The sequence below is a fragment of the Benincasa hispida genome, chromosome 4, assembly GCF_009727055.1.
Source record: "Benincasa hispida cultivar B227 chromosome 4, ASM972705v1, whole genome shotgun sequence".
In the NCBI taxonomy this organism is placed as follows: domain Eukaryota; kingdom Viridiplantae; phylum Streptophyta; class Magnoliopsida; order Cucurbitales; family Cucurbitaceae; genus Benincasa; species Benincasa hispida.
In genome coordinates this window covers 68120778-68137373 of record NC_052352.1, presented here as the reverse complement: position 1 = coordinate 68137373, position 16596 = coordinate 68120778, and the positions used below count along the sequence as shown (strand labels likewise).

The 16596-nt window shown below is 35.0% G+C and overlaps 3 protein-coding genes across 3 annotated transcripts; 1 reads left to right on the top strand and 2 right to left on the bottom strand.

Moving 5' to 3' along the window:
* The first annotated feature begins 3762 nt into the window (after positions 1-3762).
* On the top strand, positions 3763-6750 carry LOC120075378 (pentatricopeptide repeat-containing protein At1g79490, mitochondrial). The gene has a single exon (XM_039028715.1). The coding sequence runs from the start codon at positions 4107-4109 to the stop codon at positions 6576-6578; it is 2472 nt and encodes an 823-aa protein (XP_038884643.1). The 5' UTR covers positions 3763-4106; the 3' UTR covers positions 6579-6750.
* A 226-nt stretch (positions 6751-6976) lies between these two features.
* Positions 6977-8431, bottom strand: LOC120075379. The gene is made up of 2 exons (XM_039028716.1): positions 7953-8431; positions 6977-7873 (listed from the first exon to the last, which is right to left on the bottom strand). The coding sequence occupies exons 1-2, from the start codon at positions 8246-8248 to the stop codon at positions 7387-7389; spliced, it is 783 nt and encodes a 260-aa protein (XP_038884644.1). The 5' UTR covers positions 8249-8431; the 3' UTR covers positions 6977-7386.
* Positions 8432-10475: 2044 nt separating this feature from the next.
* On the bottom strand, positions 10476-15192 carry LOC120074979 (5'-3' exonuclease). Its single transcript, XM_039028104.1, has 5 exons — positions 14745-15192; positions 11834-12001; positions 11399-11633; positions 10989-11211; positions 10476-10889 (listed from the first exon to the last, which is right to left on the bottom strand). Exons 1-5 carry the CDS (start codon positions 15123-15125, stop codon positions 10760-10762), a joined length of 1137 nt encoding a protein of 378 aa, XP_038884032.1. The 5' UTR covers positions 15126-15192; the 3' UTR covers positions 10476-10759.
* Positions 15193-16596: the final 1404 nt, after the last annotated feature.

Below are 16596 nucleotides of genomic sequence, written 5' to 3'. Positions count from 1 at the left end.
TTTTTGTTTTTTGAATTAAAAACCGAAAATCTTTTTTAAATTTGAAAAGAGTTTTCAAAATTTAAAAAAAAAATGAAAAACCAAGCACCTTACTCATATTTTCACTTCAATTCCAGCTCAATAATGAAGGTAGAGTAAGAATTCATGCAGAAGGTTTGTTGCTTGAATGTCAGTTCTAAGTGGAAATCAGGCATGCAAAAGCTTGCATTTTGCTGAGAATTTGTGTTTGAAGAAGTGTTCTTCACACCTATAAAACCAGTAACCTCCTCTCCAATTTCCTACGATCCAAGCTTGTTTTGAGTCTCACAACTCAATCTAAGGCTCCAGACAAATAGTAAGAAAGATCTTGTGGTGGTTCACAACCAAAGGAAAAGGAGATTGCAGTTGAAAATTGTGATTCAAGATGTACTTTAAAGGTTAGTGTTGAAACTCTATTTTTAGTTTACGAGTATGTTGAATTTGAAGCCAAAATTAATGAATTAGAATGTTTAATGATCCTGTTTTGCTTCGTTATTTGCTTCCTTAATCCAACACATGTTTCAATTTTTAAATGGTCTATTTTAGTTCTTAAAAAGATAATGATTTGTTTTTATCTTTAATTTTTCAAAAAATTATTTGTCCAAAGAAACATTTTAAAGATAGCTATTTTGGTCCTTAGTAGTTAGTATATTATCCTTAGTATATTTGTCTTACCACCGAATATTTTCTTTATTCGATATTCATCTTCAAACATATGTGGTTTGGATTCATGTTTAGTTAGTATGTCAATTTACATGTTTGAAGCTGCATCATCAATTTGTTAATGGAAAAATAAAAGCTAGGATTAAAATAGTTAATTTTAGAATTTAAAGATTCAAATAGATATTTTGATATTTGTAATACAGGAGAAAAAATCTAAAAATATATTACATCTATAAAATATTTGCAAATATGGATGAGTTGACTAGTTAATTTTTGAATTTTTTTTTTAAATTTTCAATTTCGTCCTCCATTGTCTTATGTTGTTACTTTCTTTCATTTCCTTCTTTTTCCCTTTCTTTTTCTTCCTTTATTTTGTTTTTATTTTCTTTCATTTCTTTCTTTCTTTCTTTTTTTTTTTTTTTTTTTTTTTTTTCCCTATATTTTTTTTTTTTTTAGTTTTTCTTTCATTTGTTCGGTTTTTGCTTCCTTTTTTTCTATTTAAGTTTCTTTCCTTTTGGACTTGAAAGTACTCAATTAATAAGCGACTTAACACCAACAAGTCAATCATCAAGTTTGATTAGTATAACAAATAATAAATATAAATAGCAAATGAAAGTCTATCAGTGATAGCCACTAATATTTTCTATCATTGATAGTTTAATTTTTGATTATATTTTCATAGTTAATAGCGACTTATAAAAATCTATCATTGTGTAACACACCTAGACTAGGATTCAAAATCCGGATTTGACCCCTAATGGCCCCAGTATTCCCTACGTCCCCTGCGACCTAGCTATGTCAACCTCCCTTCCTCCCTTGCCTTGAATGCTTTTTTTTTTTAACTTTGGAGTTCTTATGATTGAGCCATCGAAAAGGAAGGTGCACCTTGTTGGTATAGGTAGTAACTTTCAATTCTTTTAAGCCTTTCTTAGCCATACTTTCATGTCCTCAGGATCCCTCTCATTCGGATGTGATATCAGTTCATTCATGTACCCCTCCTGAACTCGGGTCGTTACACATTGATAGCCAACTTAGTGAATTTAATTAATAAAGTTGAATCTCGAACTAAAATGTAAGTTGAATGCCTAGAAGTTATCACTAATAGCATGTTTATCAGTGATAGAAGCTATCATCGAAAAGAAAATGGACTTATAAATGTTTGGGAAGGACAAGAAAAAGGGGCAAAAAGGTGTTTAGTGACTATGATTGATAGAAGCTACTACTGATAGCATGTTACCAGTGATAGAAGCTAATACTAATAGCATGTTATCGATGATAGAAGCTACCTGATAGCACGCTATCAGTGATAGAAGCTACCATTGATAGCATGTTATCGATGATAGAGAACTATCACTGATAGCATGATATCAGTGAGATCATTGATAGCATCTTATTAGTGATGTTATCAGTGGAAGAAGCTATCATTGATAACCACAATTTGAGTGATGTTAGTGATATCGGTGATAAGACTTAGGTGATATCTATATATCGAGTTTATTTCAAAGGTGATAACCAGTTATAGAAGTCTATCATTGATAGCCTTAAGTGTTAATATTTCAAGGTTGATTCTAACTTATGAAAGTCTATCAGTGATAACGACTGATAGCTGCTATCAGTGATAGCCATGATAAAAAATTATTAATGATAACTACTATGGTAATCAAAGTTATTGGTCTTATTTCAAAGGTGATCACTATTTATAAATCTATCATTGATAGCCACTGATAGCCTTAAGTAGTAATATTTTAACGTTGATTTCAATTGATGAAAGTGAATCAATGATAGCTATTAATAATTGATAGAAAATTAAAAGCTAATATTTCAAGATTATATTAATTTTTCTCAAATTGAAAGCTATCGCTAATAGCAACTATCATCAATAGCAATTGATAGAAGCTATCGACGATAGCAATTGATAGAAGCTATCAGTGATAGCAGCTGATAGCAGCTATCAGTGGTTATCACTGATAGCTGTTATCGGTGATAGCTTTTAATTTGAGAAAACCGGGAAGAAGTGAACAAAATGGTGGCTAGGCATGGGTTTTTTAGTATTTTACCATTTTTGGATCTATATATGCAATTATTTTATCCTTGTACTACATATTCTATTATTTTGGGCTTGAATTCTATTTATGTAACTAGCGCTAGATATTTTCAAAGTTTAGAAATTTTTTTTTTAAACAAATAAAACTTCAAAACAAAGTTTATGAATCAAAATAAAATTTAGGATACATATCAATTTATATTTTAACTTGGGAAATTATTTCAAATGGTAAAATGTTGAAAATATTTATAAGATATAGCAAAATTTTAGAACTATCAATGATAGATGCTGATGACACTGATAGAAGTTTATCAGTGTCTATCATTGATAGTTCTAAAATTTTGCTATATTTTGTAAATATTTTGATTTATTTTTCTATATTTAAAAAGAACCTTTTTTAATTTTGAGATTATATTAATTAAAATTTTGAACTAATAATTGTATCCATTTAAATTTATCAATTTATAACATCTTCTAGATTTTGTTTGATCAACATGGTGTAAAATTGCTAAAATGAGCTTAGCTCAATAACAATTGCCAATTGACATGATCTTCCATCTTAGAGTTGAAGATTCAATCTCCCATTTTTAGAATTGTTGTATTAAAAAAACAAAACTTATAATTTGAGACAATCAAACTCTTAAATTTTCATAAATTAATTAATTTAGATCATTTATACAATTACATTAATTCTCAAGGACATGTCAACTTTTTCAAATGTCCGTTTTACAAAATGAATTGCAAGAGTAAATGCATTGACAATTCTTTTTAATAGTCTTTTTTTTAAAAAAAAAAAAAAAAAAAAAAAGTCTAAAAATCTATATTCATTTACTCACGAAAGTTTAGAGACTTAATTGATACAATGTTTCACACTAAATTTTTTTAAACGAAACATGATAGAAATATAAATTGATATCATTTAAATGGCTTCAAAATTTAGAGTTCTCTAAAATATAAAGTAAATTTTGATAATTTAAAAATAATAATAATAATAAAAAAATATTAGAACAAAACCCAAAAACGCAATGGGCATATTTAAAGAGGGGAACGATATATTTAAGCCAAAAACTCAACAAGTATACTGGATTCCCAGCCGATTGAGTGTAGACCTTCAGCGCCAGCTTACCGATGATTCTCCATTTCTTCCACTGTGACTAAGAATCAGAAAGCTTTTCCCAATCGGGTTTGGGCAGTTTTTCTAATCCACCCACATAAAATCTCAAACTCTGCCGCCCACCACCTGTTTGTAAAAATGTCTGCAACCAAACCGGCAGTTCTTCGCAACAAGCAAATGGGTACGTGAACAAATTTCTCTCCCATTTTTCCTTCTTTTATTCAATTTGACAATCTAGTGAAGGGAAAGACTGGACCCAGTTTCAGTATGCGTCCTTTTCGTGCTGTACAACTACTTTTCGGGTCCTCAAATTCCCTCCACAAGCGTCGATTTCTTCTGTCGGCTTCCTTTCTCTTCGAGACAAGATGGTTCAATTCATCGATTTCATGTCGCGAAACGGATTTTGTTTTGAAACACAGAAACTCTGAGTTTCTTGAAAACCCATGTGTTTTCAATAATCGTAGTTTTACAAGATCCTATTGTTCTGGAAAGGAGAGTGGGAATGGGTGTAGTGAGTGGACTGAGGATATAGAGTATCTAGATGAGTCGGGGAGTGTGATTTTCTCTGGTAAAGGCGTTCGATCGGTTGAACCAGGTGTTGATGATCATGTAATGGTGGGCGGACTCAAAAAGCCCTTTCTGAATGCATCGGCTGTTGCAAAGATAGTTGAGGTTGTAAGGAGGTGGAGATGGGGTCCAGAGTTGGAATCCCAGCTCGAAAAGCTTCAATTTGTTCCAAATATGACACACATCACTCAGGCATTGAAGATTATTGGTGATGTTGAAGCTTCTTTGACCTTGTTTCGTTGGGCGAAGAGGCAGTCCTGGTATTCCCTAAATGATGAGTGCTATGGGTTGTTGTTTGATGGGTTGAATCAGAGAAGAGATTTTGATGCAATTCAATTGTTGTTTGATGAGGTTGTTCGTGATTTGAGTAGTGATGGGACTGTCTCATTCAGTGCATATAATCGTGTGATTCAGTACTTGGCTAAAGCTGAGAAATTGGAAGTGTCTTTCTGTTGTTTTAAGAAGATTCATGATTCTGGTTTCAAGGTTGATACCCAAACATACAATTCTCTTATAACGTTGTTCTTAAACAAGGGTCTGCCTTACAAGGCATTCGAGATATACGAGAGCATGGCAGGAGCAGGGTGTTCTTTAGATGCATCTACATTTGAGCTGATGATACCAAGTTTGGCAAAATCGGGTCGTCTTGATGCAGCAATGAAGCTCTTTCAAGAGATGAAAGAGAGGAATTATCGCCCCCCCCTAAATGTTTATACATCCCTTGTGGATTCTATGGGGAAAGCTGGAAGACTCGACACGTCGATGAAGATTTACATGGAAATGCAGCTGCTTGAACTCAGACCGTCTGCTTCAGTGTTTGCTTCCTTAATTGAGTCACATGTGAAGGCTGGGAAATTGGATACTGCTCTCAAGCTTTGGGATGAGATGAAAAGGGCAGGCTTTAGGCCTAACTTTGGTTTGTACTCGATGGTCGTTGAGTCACATGCCAAATCAGGGAAACTTGATGTTGCAATGTCTATCTTCACCGAAATGGAGAAAGCTGGATTTCTTCCTATCCCATCTACTTATTGCTGTCTCTTGGAAATGCACGCAGCGTCGGGGCATGTAGATGCTGCCATGAAACTCTACAACTCCATGACTAATGCAGGTTTGAGGCTTGGGTTAAGTACGTACACTGCTTTATTGACACTGCTGGCTAATAAGAAGCTTATCGATATTGCTGCGAAAGTTTTACTTGAAATGAAGGCCATAGGATTCTCTGTTGATGTGAGCGCTAGCGACGTCTTGATGGTGTATATCAAGGAAGGTTCTATCGATTCTGCTTTGAGGTGGCTTCAGTTCATGGGTTCATCTGGAATAAGAACTAATAGCTTTATTCTCAGGCAATTGTTTGAGTCATGCATGAAGAAAGGGATGTATGAGTCAGCTATGCCTCTCTTAGAAACTTATGTAAACTCTGCTGCAAAAGTTGATCTTATACTCTACACATCCATCTTGGCCCATCTTGTAAGGTGTCAAGAAGAGCAAAAGGAGAGATATTTGATGTCCATACTCAGTGCTACAAGACATAAAGCACACTCTTTTTTGTGTGGACTATTCACTGGAACAGAACAAAGGAAACAACCAGTTTTATCTTTTGTGAGGGAGTTTTTTCAGGGAATTGACTATGAGCTGGAAGAAAGCAGTGCAAGATACTTTGTCAATGTCCTCCTCAATTATCTCATTCTCATGGGACAAATAAATCGAGCTCGATGCATCTGGAAAGTTGCTTACGAGAATAAGCTCTTTCCAAAGGCCATCGTCTTCGATCAACACATTGCCTGGTCCCTTGATGTTCGGAACTTGTCAGTTGGAGCAGCGCTTATAGCGGTCATGCATACTCTCCATCGGTTCAGGAAGCGAATGTTGTATTATGGAATAGTTCCGAGGCGCATAAAATTGGTTACGGGACCTACTTTGAAGCTTGTGATTGCTCAAATGTTAAGCTCTGTTGAATCCCCATTTGAGGTCAGTAAGGTGGTTCTGAGAGCAACAGGAGACTCTGTGATGGAGTGGTTTAAAAAACCAATCGTCCAACAATTCCTTCTGAATGAGATTCCATCAAGATCAGATATCCTCATGCACAAGTTGAATACTCTGTTTCCCAGTTCAGCACCTGAAATTAGATCTCTTTCACCTCCCAAACCCCTCATTTCCAGGAATTCAGCATAATTGTAAACCGCATTGTAAGAATAGATTCAGAGATGATTTGTTTTCCAGACATGTAAAATAATTTTGAACCATAAGTTATTTCGGATTTTCGTATGGATAAAATCTAACTTTATGTTTACGTAAAAGAATACTTGCTCCCACTTTGATGACTATGTTTAGCGCGATCTTCATTTTTCTCCACACTACCACAATATTCCATCGCAAAAATGTGTGAAAAAATGAAAATTATAATAGACATGACCATGAATATAGAAGAGACGTTTGCGATAACTGCACTGCATTTTGACCAAAAAAAATGTTAGTTTTCATTTAGGTACAAAAATGTCTTTTATCTAGTCCTCTTTTTTCTTTTGAAATATTATCTCGTCCTCATTACTTTTAGCTCCTGATACATAGAATTGCAATGAAAAGAACTATACAATTTCAATAATATCATCTGTATACATGATTATCTTCAAATAACACATCAAAATAAACCAGAACCTGTCACCACTCACTTCACTTATCTATATATAAAGAAGACTGACAGTTATTCACTACAATGTTTTCATTTTCTTCACAAGATTGTGGACAGAACAAACACAGGACAATAAGACAATTCTGGACACTGACAATTGTATTTCCATTGTGTTTCCCACCTCCTTCCCACCATGGCTGCCAAATCCTTGTGTCTGTTCATAAGATTGTCTACAATGTTTTCCTTTTATTATACTCTATTACTTGCTATCAATATGATAATTGTGAGAATACAAAACAAAAGGGCTAGGTAGAGAAATCTATATTGAAAAGGCAGAATGGTAAAAATATACTATGAACATGTAAGAAATCCATCTTGTGTAATCAAATACCCTTCTCCACCTACACTTCTCCTCACTGCTTGATAAAGCTCAACCCAAGAAGAACAATGCAAATCCTCTGTTCCCCACAAGAACGTCGGATTAGGGCTTGCAGGACAAGCAGAAACCAAATCCAACACCGATGCAGCTGGCTTCAGTTGCCGAGGGAAATTAAACGCTAAATTATCAACTTTATGTTCATAAATTTTCCCATTTCGATCCACCTTATACCGTGAAGTCCCCTGAAACTCACCTCTAGCCTCCCATGGAACCCTAGGAATGCCCTTCAAGTTCCAACGAATCAGTATAACGTTTTCAGAAGGCTGCCAAATCCTGTAAACCTCAATTCCAATCTCACGGAACAAAATTTTTCCATGAAATCTCAACGCCCAGAATATCAATTTGTACCTCTCAATCCCAGTGAATGTGTTGAGAGGATCAGTGAAAGTAATATCGTCCCTGGAAAACCCTAACAAAGTAAGACGACGGAAAGAAGAGAAAAACCGAAATCAGAAAACAGAAATAGCGAGAAAAGTACCTGTAAATGTCGTAATTGAGGTCTCTGGCGAAAATTAACGGAAGGTCATCGCGAAGAGTTCTAACAGCGAGGCCGAGATTGACATAGAAGTCGTCTCTTGGCTTATCGGAGCGGGAATCGGGAGAACCAGGAGGAGAGGCGAGTTGAGAGCCCTGAAGCTGAGGGGAATGAACGCTGGTAAGAGAGAGAGTAGGAGAAGAAGGAGAAGGAGAAGAGGGTCTGAAGAGAAGAGGATTATCTTTGGATTTGGAGTGAAGGGAGAGAGAAGGGAAGAGACGAGGAAGAAGAAGCGCCATGGGAGGGAGTTTGTAAGAAGAAGAAGAAAGGTTCAGTTGTTTTGGTAATCCATGGAGGGATTGGATTGGAATCACACACACAGACAACGAAACAAACCAAACCAAACCAAAGCAAAGAAAGAGAAAGGGATTATTTTTGAGCGTTGTGTGGCTTTAAGCCTGCCCATCTCACGCTCATCAAATACTTTAGTCTTTACATATACAAATAGCACACAAATTCATCATTTTTTTCTTTTTTTAAATATTACTCCTATTTTTTGCTTTTTTTTTTTCTTTTTTTTTTTTCCCAACCTTTCCCTTCTACTCAGAAACATCATGTCCATTCTCCCTTTACCTTAAGTTTTGTTTTTTGTTCTCTCAACATTGCAATTTTTTCTAATTTCAATATGAAAATTTTCCCTATTTCTTAATACAGTTCCTTAAGAATATTGTATATGTTGCACAACTAAATGAATAGTAGTCTTAGAACTCACAATTAAGTATATAGTAAGGTTGTTTTTAAATAAAGAAAAATGAGTAAACTTATTTATAAATATAGCAAAGTATTATTATCTACTAATAATAAACTACGATAGACATCTATCAATGTAATAATAGACTGCGATAGATATCTATCAGTATTGATGATAGACCATGATAGATCGTGATAAACATCTATTAATGTCAGTGATAGATAATGACATTTTTTTTATACTTCAAAATATTTTCAGCAATTTTACTATTTAAAATATTAAACTCTATATAATAATATTTTAAAAAAATTAAAAATATAGTCAAATCTATTAATAATAGACTATAGCAATATAATCTATTGCTGATAGATTATGAAAGATGAATCTAAATTTTACTATGTTATATTGTGTTATATTTGCAACTACTTAATTTTATATCTTATTGTCTCTATATATTGTGTGCTCATAAATTTATAATTCCTGGGAGTTCACAATCTTATTCCTTGTGCGAAAGAAAGAAAAGGAAGGAGAAAAAAAAAAAAAAAAAACTTTGAAGTTCGGTAGATTATATGAATTCTAGTGGTGAGTACAATTTCATTTTGAGTACATTTTTCTCGTATTTTTTATTCTACTTGGGTTGTTAATTATTAACGTGCATCATTTTAATTGGTTTCAATTGGATAGATAATAGATTTCCTCTATTTTAATTGGTTCAAACTCGATTTTAGTCAACTCTGTGATCGATTAGGTTTAATTCAATTGGTTTAATTGCTTTTACCAACTGGTCCATTCTATTTTAAAAACACATTTACGGCCTATTTTTCCTCGACTAATTTTGTAGTTAAGTTTATTTTTTAAAAGAAAAATAACAAAAGCCCAACTAAAATATTCAAATTCAGTTCAAAGGAGAAAAATACACTCAGGACACCCAAATTCAATATAAAGCTTTTATCAAAGAGAGATTCAGTTACAGAGACACATTGTAAAATAAATAAATAAAGAAATTCTAATCTATTTTCGAATTCGAAACAGTGTGAAATTGATTGAATGGAAAAGGCCCAAAAAGTGTGGATAAAGATGAAATGGTTTTAATAACCAACAGCTTTTGCTTTTTGGGTCTGTCCGTCTTCAATAGGATATTCCCCAAGAATCTGTATACATTTCAGCTCTTCCTGCTACTTTTCCACTATTATTATTTATTTATTCAAATCAAAACAAGCAGTAGACATCTCAATTATTCTCCCACGTTCGATTCTCACCTTTTCTGAGTGATTACAATGCATGGCTACAAGTCAAACGGGAGATCGAAGGCGCAATAGAATACAACAACCTTCTGGGCTCAAAAGAAACTTCTCTTTTAGATGTACTAAATATAAAAGTACTACATAAAGAAGAGAAAGCATAGTTGAAGTAGAAATACGAGGAAAAAAAACTCTTGAATATAATAAATTTTACATTTAGGCTTAGTAAGCTTCACAAAAGATACGTGCCTAAGGTGCACCTTATTTAGGGGAGGCATCAAACCTACATCTTGAGCCTAGGTGTTCCAAGGCACACTCTGGGAGGGCTTTTTAAAATACAGGATGAAACCCACAAAACTTGATTTTTTAAATATGAAATTCAAGCAGTTGATTACCTTGGCTAATGTAAATTTTGTAGGTTTTGATGAATTTGTTTCAATATTGATCATTTGGATGGTCAATTTTCATAAGTTAAAATCGTTTTATAATTTTCTGCAGTTTCTTCTTCTGCTGAATAAACCAGAAACCACTCAGTGAAACAATTTATACTGTCTTTATTTTAAGAACTTTGTCTAAACTCAGCTGGAACTGGAAGGAGATAAAGTAGTGGCAAAGTACAAATGAGGCGTGTACTACTAGAGCCCAAATATTGCATATAGATAAGTTTCATTTCACAACATATGAGGAGAAAAGGAATAATATATTTTTTTATTTCAGCAACTAATAGTATGGAAGTACGTATATTTCCAAGCATAAAATCATAATTTAACAAAGGCTAAGCTAATTTTACCTGTATATGTATTCAACCATAGGGTGATTTAGACCCGTTTTGATGGTTGAGCGAGTGAGTTTCTCTCAGTGTTTTCTACAAACTTAGATAAAATAGCCAAATCGTTTTGTCTGTCTCTTTCAACCAACCACTCATCTTGAAATTGAACATCAACATCTCTGTATAAAAAATTCGACCGAAACCCATAAAAACCTAGTCAAGAAATCGGCCACAATTCAAGGACACGCATGAGGAGAAAATGAAGGGAAAGGAATTACCTCCTCAAGGCCAAAACTTTATAGTTTGTTCGTAAGTATTCGGCATACTTTGTAAGTGCAACTTGTGCATAAGGTTTGCCCACAGTTCTGATTGCAGCAGCACTGAGAAGATTCTCCAAAGAACCATGTTTTTTCAAGAGCTTCAATGCTGTTTTTCGACCAAATCCAGGAGCAACATGCTGGATTCCTGGAACGCCATCTACCTCGTCACCCATAATGCATCCTAGGCAATAAATCACAATATCATACTTCATGTATTATTATTATTTTTCAAAATTCTTCGTCAACGATTCATGCATTTATTTTTAAGGGCTTCTCGTTCTTTGTCATTAAAAAAAATGATACAAATGTGTCTGAACTTCTCTTTTTAAATGGTTTCTACATTCTATGCTTGCAGACAGAGTACTTACTAAGACTCAAGTCAGAGCACGGATCACAGTGGTACTGAGCTAGGTAGTGCCTTAAGGTGTAAAAGGACCATCTGTTGAGCTCCGGCAAAGGCATCACAAGTTGGACATCTTCTGAAATCAACTGCTTGAAATCTTTATCAGGAGAGGCTATTACCACCCGAACCCCTCTTTGCAAAACTTGTTCCACAAGTGTAGCAACAACATCATCTGCTTCTTGACCATCAACCTTTACAACCTGCAAGATGTAGTTTCTTAGCATGAAAAAGACGAGTCTTAATGTGTCCCTTCAAAAGTTAATACTAAGACAACAACAATTTTGGTCCTGAAAAATAGAGAGGTCAGCTTGTTGCAAATTACAGTAGCTAGTAACACCACAATCAATAAGTTCAACCAAATATTTTGCAAATTATTTAGATTTAAACAAAGATCACCTACTGGAACATTACAGTTTCTGAGAGCATCTCTTATCACTTGATATGACCTTCTAGAATTTCCCTTTGTAAATCTTTGTGAAGATGGTTGTCTCGTGAATTTGATCCGATGTGCTTTATATGAGGGTAACAACAGCCTGCGATGCTCACTACCTCCTTCCCCATCAAAAACCTGTGGAGCCAGAACTAATTTGAAGAGTTAGTGAAAGAATGCATGTTACTGATTCTGATTGTTAAATATGTATATTATTGAATAAATCAAGATACTTCAGAGTACATAATCAACCGAGATGAATAAATAGACACCAATAAACCAATAAAGGAAAATAAATAAATGGAAAATACCAAAAAGGAAATAATAATGGAAAATAATAATTAGCCATAAACCTAAGTTTTCTTTAACATCCTCCCTCAAATTCAAGGTGGTAGAATTCTCAAACTCAAGGTGGTAGAATGACAAACAACTTGAGTTTGTGAAGAAAACTTCCAAAGCAAATCAGCAGATTTAGGATAGAATCAGAAACCTACAAAGAACGAACACATAAAGTAGGTTGGAAACAGAAACCCATGAAGAATAAAAACAAAAAACTTATGGGCTAGGAACATAGATCCTCATACTAGGAACATAGATCCTCATACTGAGATCTATAACAAAACCTACAACAATTTCTCTGCTGAAAACAAAGATTCTCATATAGAGATCTAAAAACAAAACCCACGAATGATTGATTTGAAAACGGAACAAAGACCTTTATGCAAAAGGAGGTGCCATAATCACAGACAAACCAAATTGAACCAACATAAACCACACGAAGCTGAGTGAACCAAAACTAATTAAACTGAACAGAACCAAGCTGAATTAACTTAACCAAACTTGGCTGATTAAACCGAATTTAAATTGAAATTGGCTTGTCTAAACTGCACTGAACCGGGATGAAAAACTGAACCAAACCAAGAGGACTGAACCAAAGCGATCTGACTGAACCAACCAAACCAAATAAGCTGAACCGAACCCGGTCTAAATGACATGAACCAGTCTATCTGAACCAAACTGAACCAAAGTTGACTAAACCAACTGGACCAAACCAATTTCATTTGAACCACCAACAAACTGAACTAAGTGGGCTTAACTGCACCAGACTAAAACTGAAGTAAACTGGGCTCAGAGAACCGAACCAAAATTGAACCACCAAATCTGAGTTGATTGGACCTCCATGAATTAACTCAACCGGATAAGTGCAAAACACTGAACCAGGCCATGAAACCCTTCACCTTTCTTTAGGGTTCTCTTATCTGTTTTGGTGAATGAAACAAACCCACAACTTGCAGATACTAGCGGCGAAAGTTGAGCAGGGACCGGCGGAGTTGATGTCTGAAAACCAGTGGTTTTGGTTGGTGAAGAGTGTTCGATTCGAGCAGCGACTTCGACGAAAGAGGGCACAGACGACAAAGACCTCGGCGGAGAAGCGACGGAAACAACTTTGGCGTGCAATGTGAGGTGTGTCGAGGTGTGTCGATGGATATGGATAGTACAAACGCGATCTGCACAAGCGACAATGACGAGGTGAACTGAGCGTCGTGGGTTGGTGTGGAGGCACGAGACGAACAAGGAAACCCGGATCTAGGTAAGGGCTCGACGACCGACGACTACGTGGAAGGAGTGAGCAACGACGGATCTAAGCGGTTCGCAGCTGGGCTGCACTGGGCGATCTGGTATACAAAGGCATGACAAAAAATCTACGACAGAGGAAAACAAACAGAAAACCCTTTGGTAACGGGCGATGGGTCTACCTTTGTCGATGTCGATCGACAGAGGCAAAGAATTAATAGGACTTCGGTGGCTAGGGTTTAATGAGACCAAAACCTAATAAACCTAATGCTCTAATACCATGTTAAATTTGTATATTATTGAATAAATCAGGATACTTCAGAGTACATAATCAACCTTCTACAAGGTGAACAAATAGACACCAATAAACCAATAAAAAAAATACATAAATGAAAAATATCAAAAAGGAAATAGTAATGGAAAATAATAATTAGTCATAAACCCTAATTTTCCAACACCAATAACATTTTCTTTATTAAGAGAAATTCATTAAAGAAAAAACAAGCGTCACTCGAAGGCAAATATCTACCTGTCTGACAATCCAAATAAGAAAATAACAATACTTTGTACAAGGCTATACTTTAGTTACAATTTTTCTTTGATACGCAAAGAAAAATTGGAAAGCAATCTTATTGCAGCCTTACATTGTGTAGATCCATCCCCCCAAAGAACAGCTTTTAAGTCATTGAGAAAATCAACTAATAAATTCTGGACAGAAGTACGAGACCTATGTCATGGAATGTCCTTAAACATGTCTCCTTGACAACAGTAGAATCATGCATACTCAAACGAAGTAGCCCATGTCAAAAAATAGATATGCTCATGATTTCTTCATCAAGAGATTATACAGAGGTTTGTCACTTATGAAAGCATTTGGGCTCAGCTGAACTGCCGTTTCTCTAAACGATTATTGATTGAATCCAAGATTGTTCGTGGGGTGGGAGCTCAAAGGCAGAGCTAAAACACTTAAGAAAGCTCATATGTAGCATCTTTATGGTTCATTTGGCTATATAAGGACAATAGAATTTTTAATGATAATTAGAAGAGTTTTGATGGTTTTTGGCTAAACCCTTTTAAACCAGTTGCTAAGAAAACTCTAGGATAACAAACCTAGCTATTATGGCTTGAACCCATACCGAGAAAAACTAATATATTCAAACATTGGAATCGGAATCTCCGAGAATGTATGAAATTAGGCCTCAACTCAGTAGCGTGTGTATATAAATATATGAAGTGTACAAAATCAAACATACTATGCGCTCGCCATTATTGATAATAAACGCAATACAGGGACGAGGGAACTTACAGCAATAACAGGATCACTGTGGCTAACTTCCTCGAAGAAGATGGAAAGCCAGCGACCAAAATTATGCAAACTAGGTCTGTTACCTTGGTAGCATAAAGGATTCACATCCAGGAAAAAAACCCTTCCATTTCTTGGATTATCAGCTTCAATTCTTGGCTGAAACTTCCCGCAATCTGTTTGATTAAAAGCCGCAGAAGTATAACGAGAAGACGCTGCAAAGACAGTTAGCTTCAGCGGCTTCGTTCTCCATGTATTGGCTTTGAGTTTCGATGTTACTGCGGCCTCGGCTTTCAGAGTTCTTGAGGGTAAGGAAGTACGCGATGAAGAGTTCAAAAATGGCGGAAGATTAAGAACGCCTATGTTGGCGCTCGCTTCAGCCATTTTAGTACGGGTCCTATAAGGAAAAATGATGCGGGAAAACGAAAATTCTGAAGGAAAGTAGACAGATAAAATTATGGATTATTATTATTTTCTTTTATATATATATTACAATTTTAGTCCTCCAACAATTTTAGTCCTCCAACATTTTTTTTTTAAATAATATTTTTTAATAAATAATGACAAAAATAGGGTGGGGGAAAATATTTTCAAAAATAGGTATTTTGGAAAAGTATTGACAGATTTAGGGTAGTGAAATCGTGTATCCGGTACACGATTTCCATGTGGCAGACCACGTCAGCTGACTGGTTGACCGTTTAATCCATGTGGCAGACTCAATCTCGCTCTCGCTCATAATCTCGTTCTCTCAATCTCGATCTCGCTCTTTCTTACAATCTCGCTCTCTCTTACAATCTTGCTCTCAATCTCGCTCTCTCTTACAATCTCGCTCTCTCTCACAATCTCGCTCTCTCTTACAATCTCGTCTCTCTTACAATCTCGCTCAGAATCTCGCTATCTCTTACAATCTCGCTCTTTCAACATCTCACTCTCTCAATCTTTGAACTTTGAACCTTGAACCATATAATGTTCTAAGCTCAATTATGCATGTTCTGATAAAATTCTGATGTTGAAACTAATTTTTATACTTTAAACAAAAGAACTATTAATACAAACATAAACATAAACTCATTATGCAAACCTTCTAAAACTCAAAAGAACTATTAATTGTAAAACTCACAAGCGAACTCGTGTACCGGGCCGGTCAATCAGTCAGCTGACGTGGTCAGCTGACTGGATTAAATGGACTTGTATACTCGGTACACGAGTCTGCCACATGGAAATCGTGTACCGGGTACACGATTTCACTACCCTAAATCTGTCAATACTTTTCCAAAACACCTATTTTTGAAAATATTTCCCCCCAACCTTATTTTTGTCATTATTTATTTAAAAAAAATTATTTAAAAAAAATCCTAGATGGCAAGTTTAATGTTTGAAATTTCAATTATTTCTGTCGATGAAGAATTAAAATGTCAATGTTTTTAGAAATAACGAAATTGTAATTTATAAAATAGTTTAATGGATTTTTTGAAAAAAAAATTAAAAATAAATTTTAATAAGTAAATAAACCTTTTATGATTTTCACACTAGTTAATGTCACACCCCTCTCAAGCTTACCTCTTTTTCTTGAAAAAGGCGTAAAGACAGCAAATACTACCCTTTTGTGATACTTACGGCTCGCTTAGACCTACTTTGCCCAATTACTATTAAGTTTGGAATATATCTTAACTTGAGAATAACTTAATTTATTACAACTTTTAAATGTCTACAAATATGTTTACAGTCTCTTAGCTTAACAATGTCCCTAACTCCTACCAAACCTCCACGAAATAATAAGACTCAGAAATAAACCCTATTGGTGTGGCAGACCTTGACTTTGAGTGGCAATCTTGGATTGTTCCTTTTCTTGCTA

Coding starts and splice junctions, on each gene's coding strand:
- LOC120074979 (XM_039028104.1), bottom strand. CDS start 15,125: ATGGCTGAAGCGAGCGCCAACATAGGCGTTCTTAATCTTCCGCCATTT. Junction 11,212..11,398: donor GTGCTCTGACTTGAGTCTTA/GTAAGTACTCTG, acceptor TTTATTGCCTAG/GATGCATTATGGGTGACGAG. Junction 10,890..10,988: donor AAAGTTTTGGCCTTGAGGAG/GTAATTCCTTTC, acceptor TTTTTTATACAG/AGATGTTGATGTTCAATTTC.
- LOC120075379 (XM_039028716.1), bottom strand. CDS start 8,248: ATGGCGCTTCTTCTTCCTCGTCTCTTCCCTTCTCTCTCCCTTCACTCC. Junction 7,874..7,952: donor CTCAATTACGACATTTACAG/GTACTTTTCTCG, acceptor AGGGTTTTCCAG/GGACGATATTACTTTCACTG.
- LOC120075378 (XM_039028715.1), top strand. CDS start 4,107: ATGCGTCCTTTTCGTGCTGTACAACTACTTTTCGGGTCCTCAAATTCC.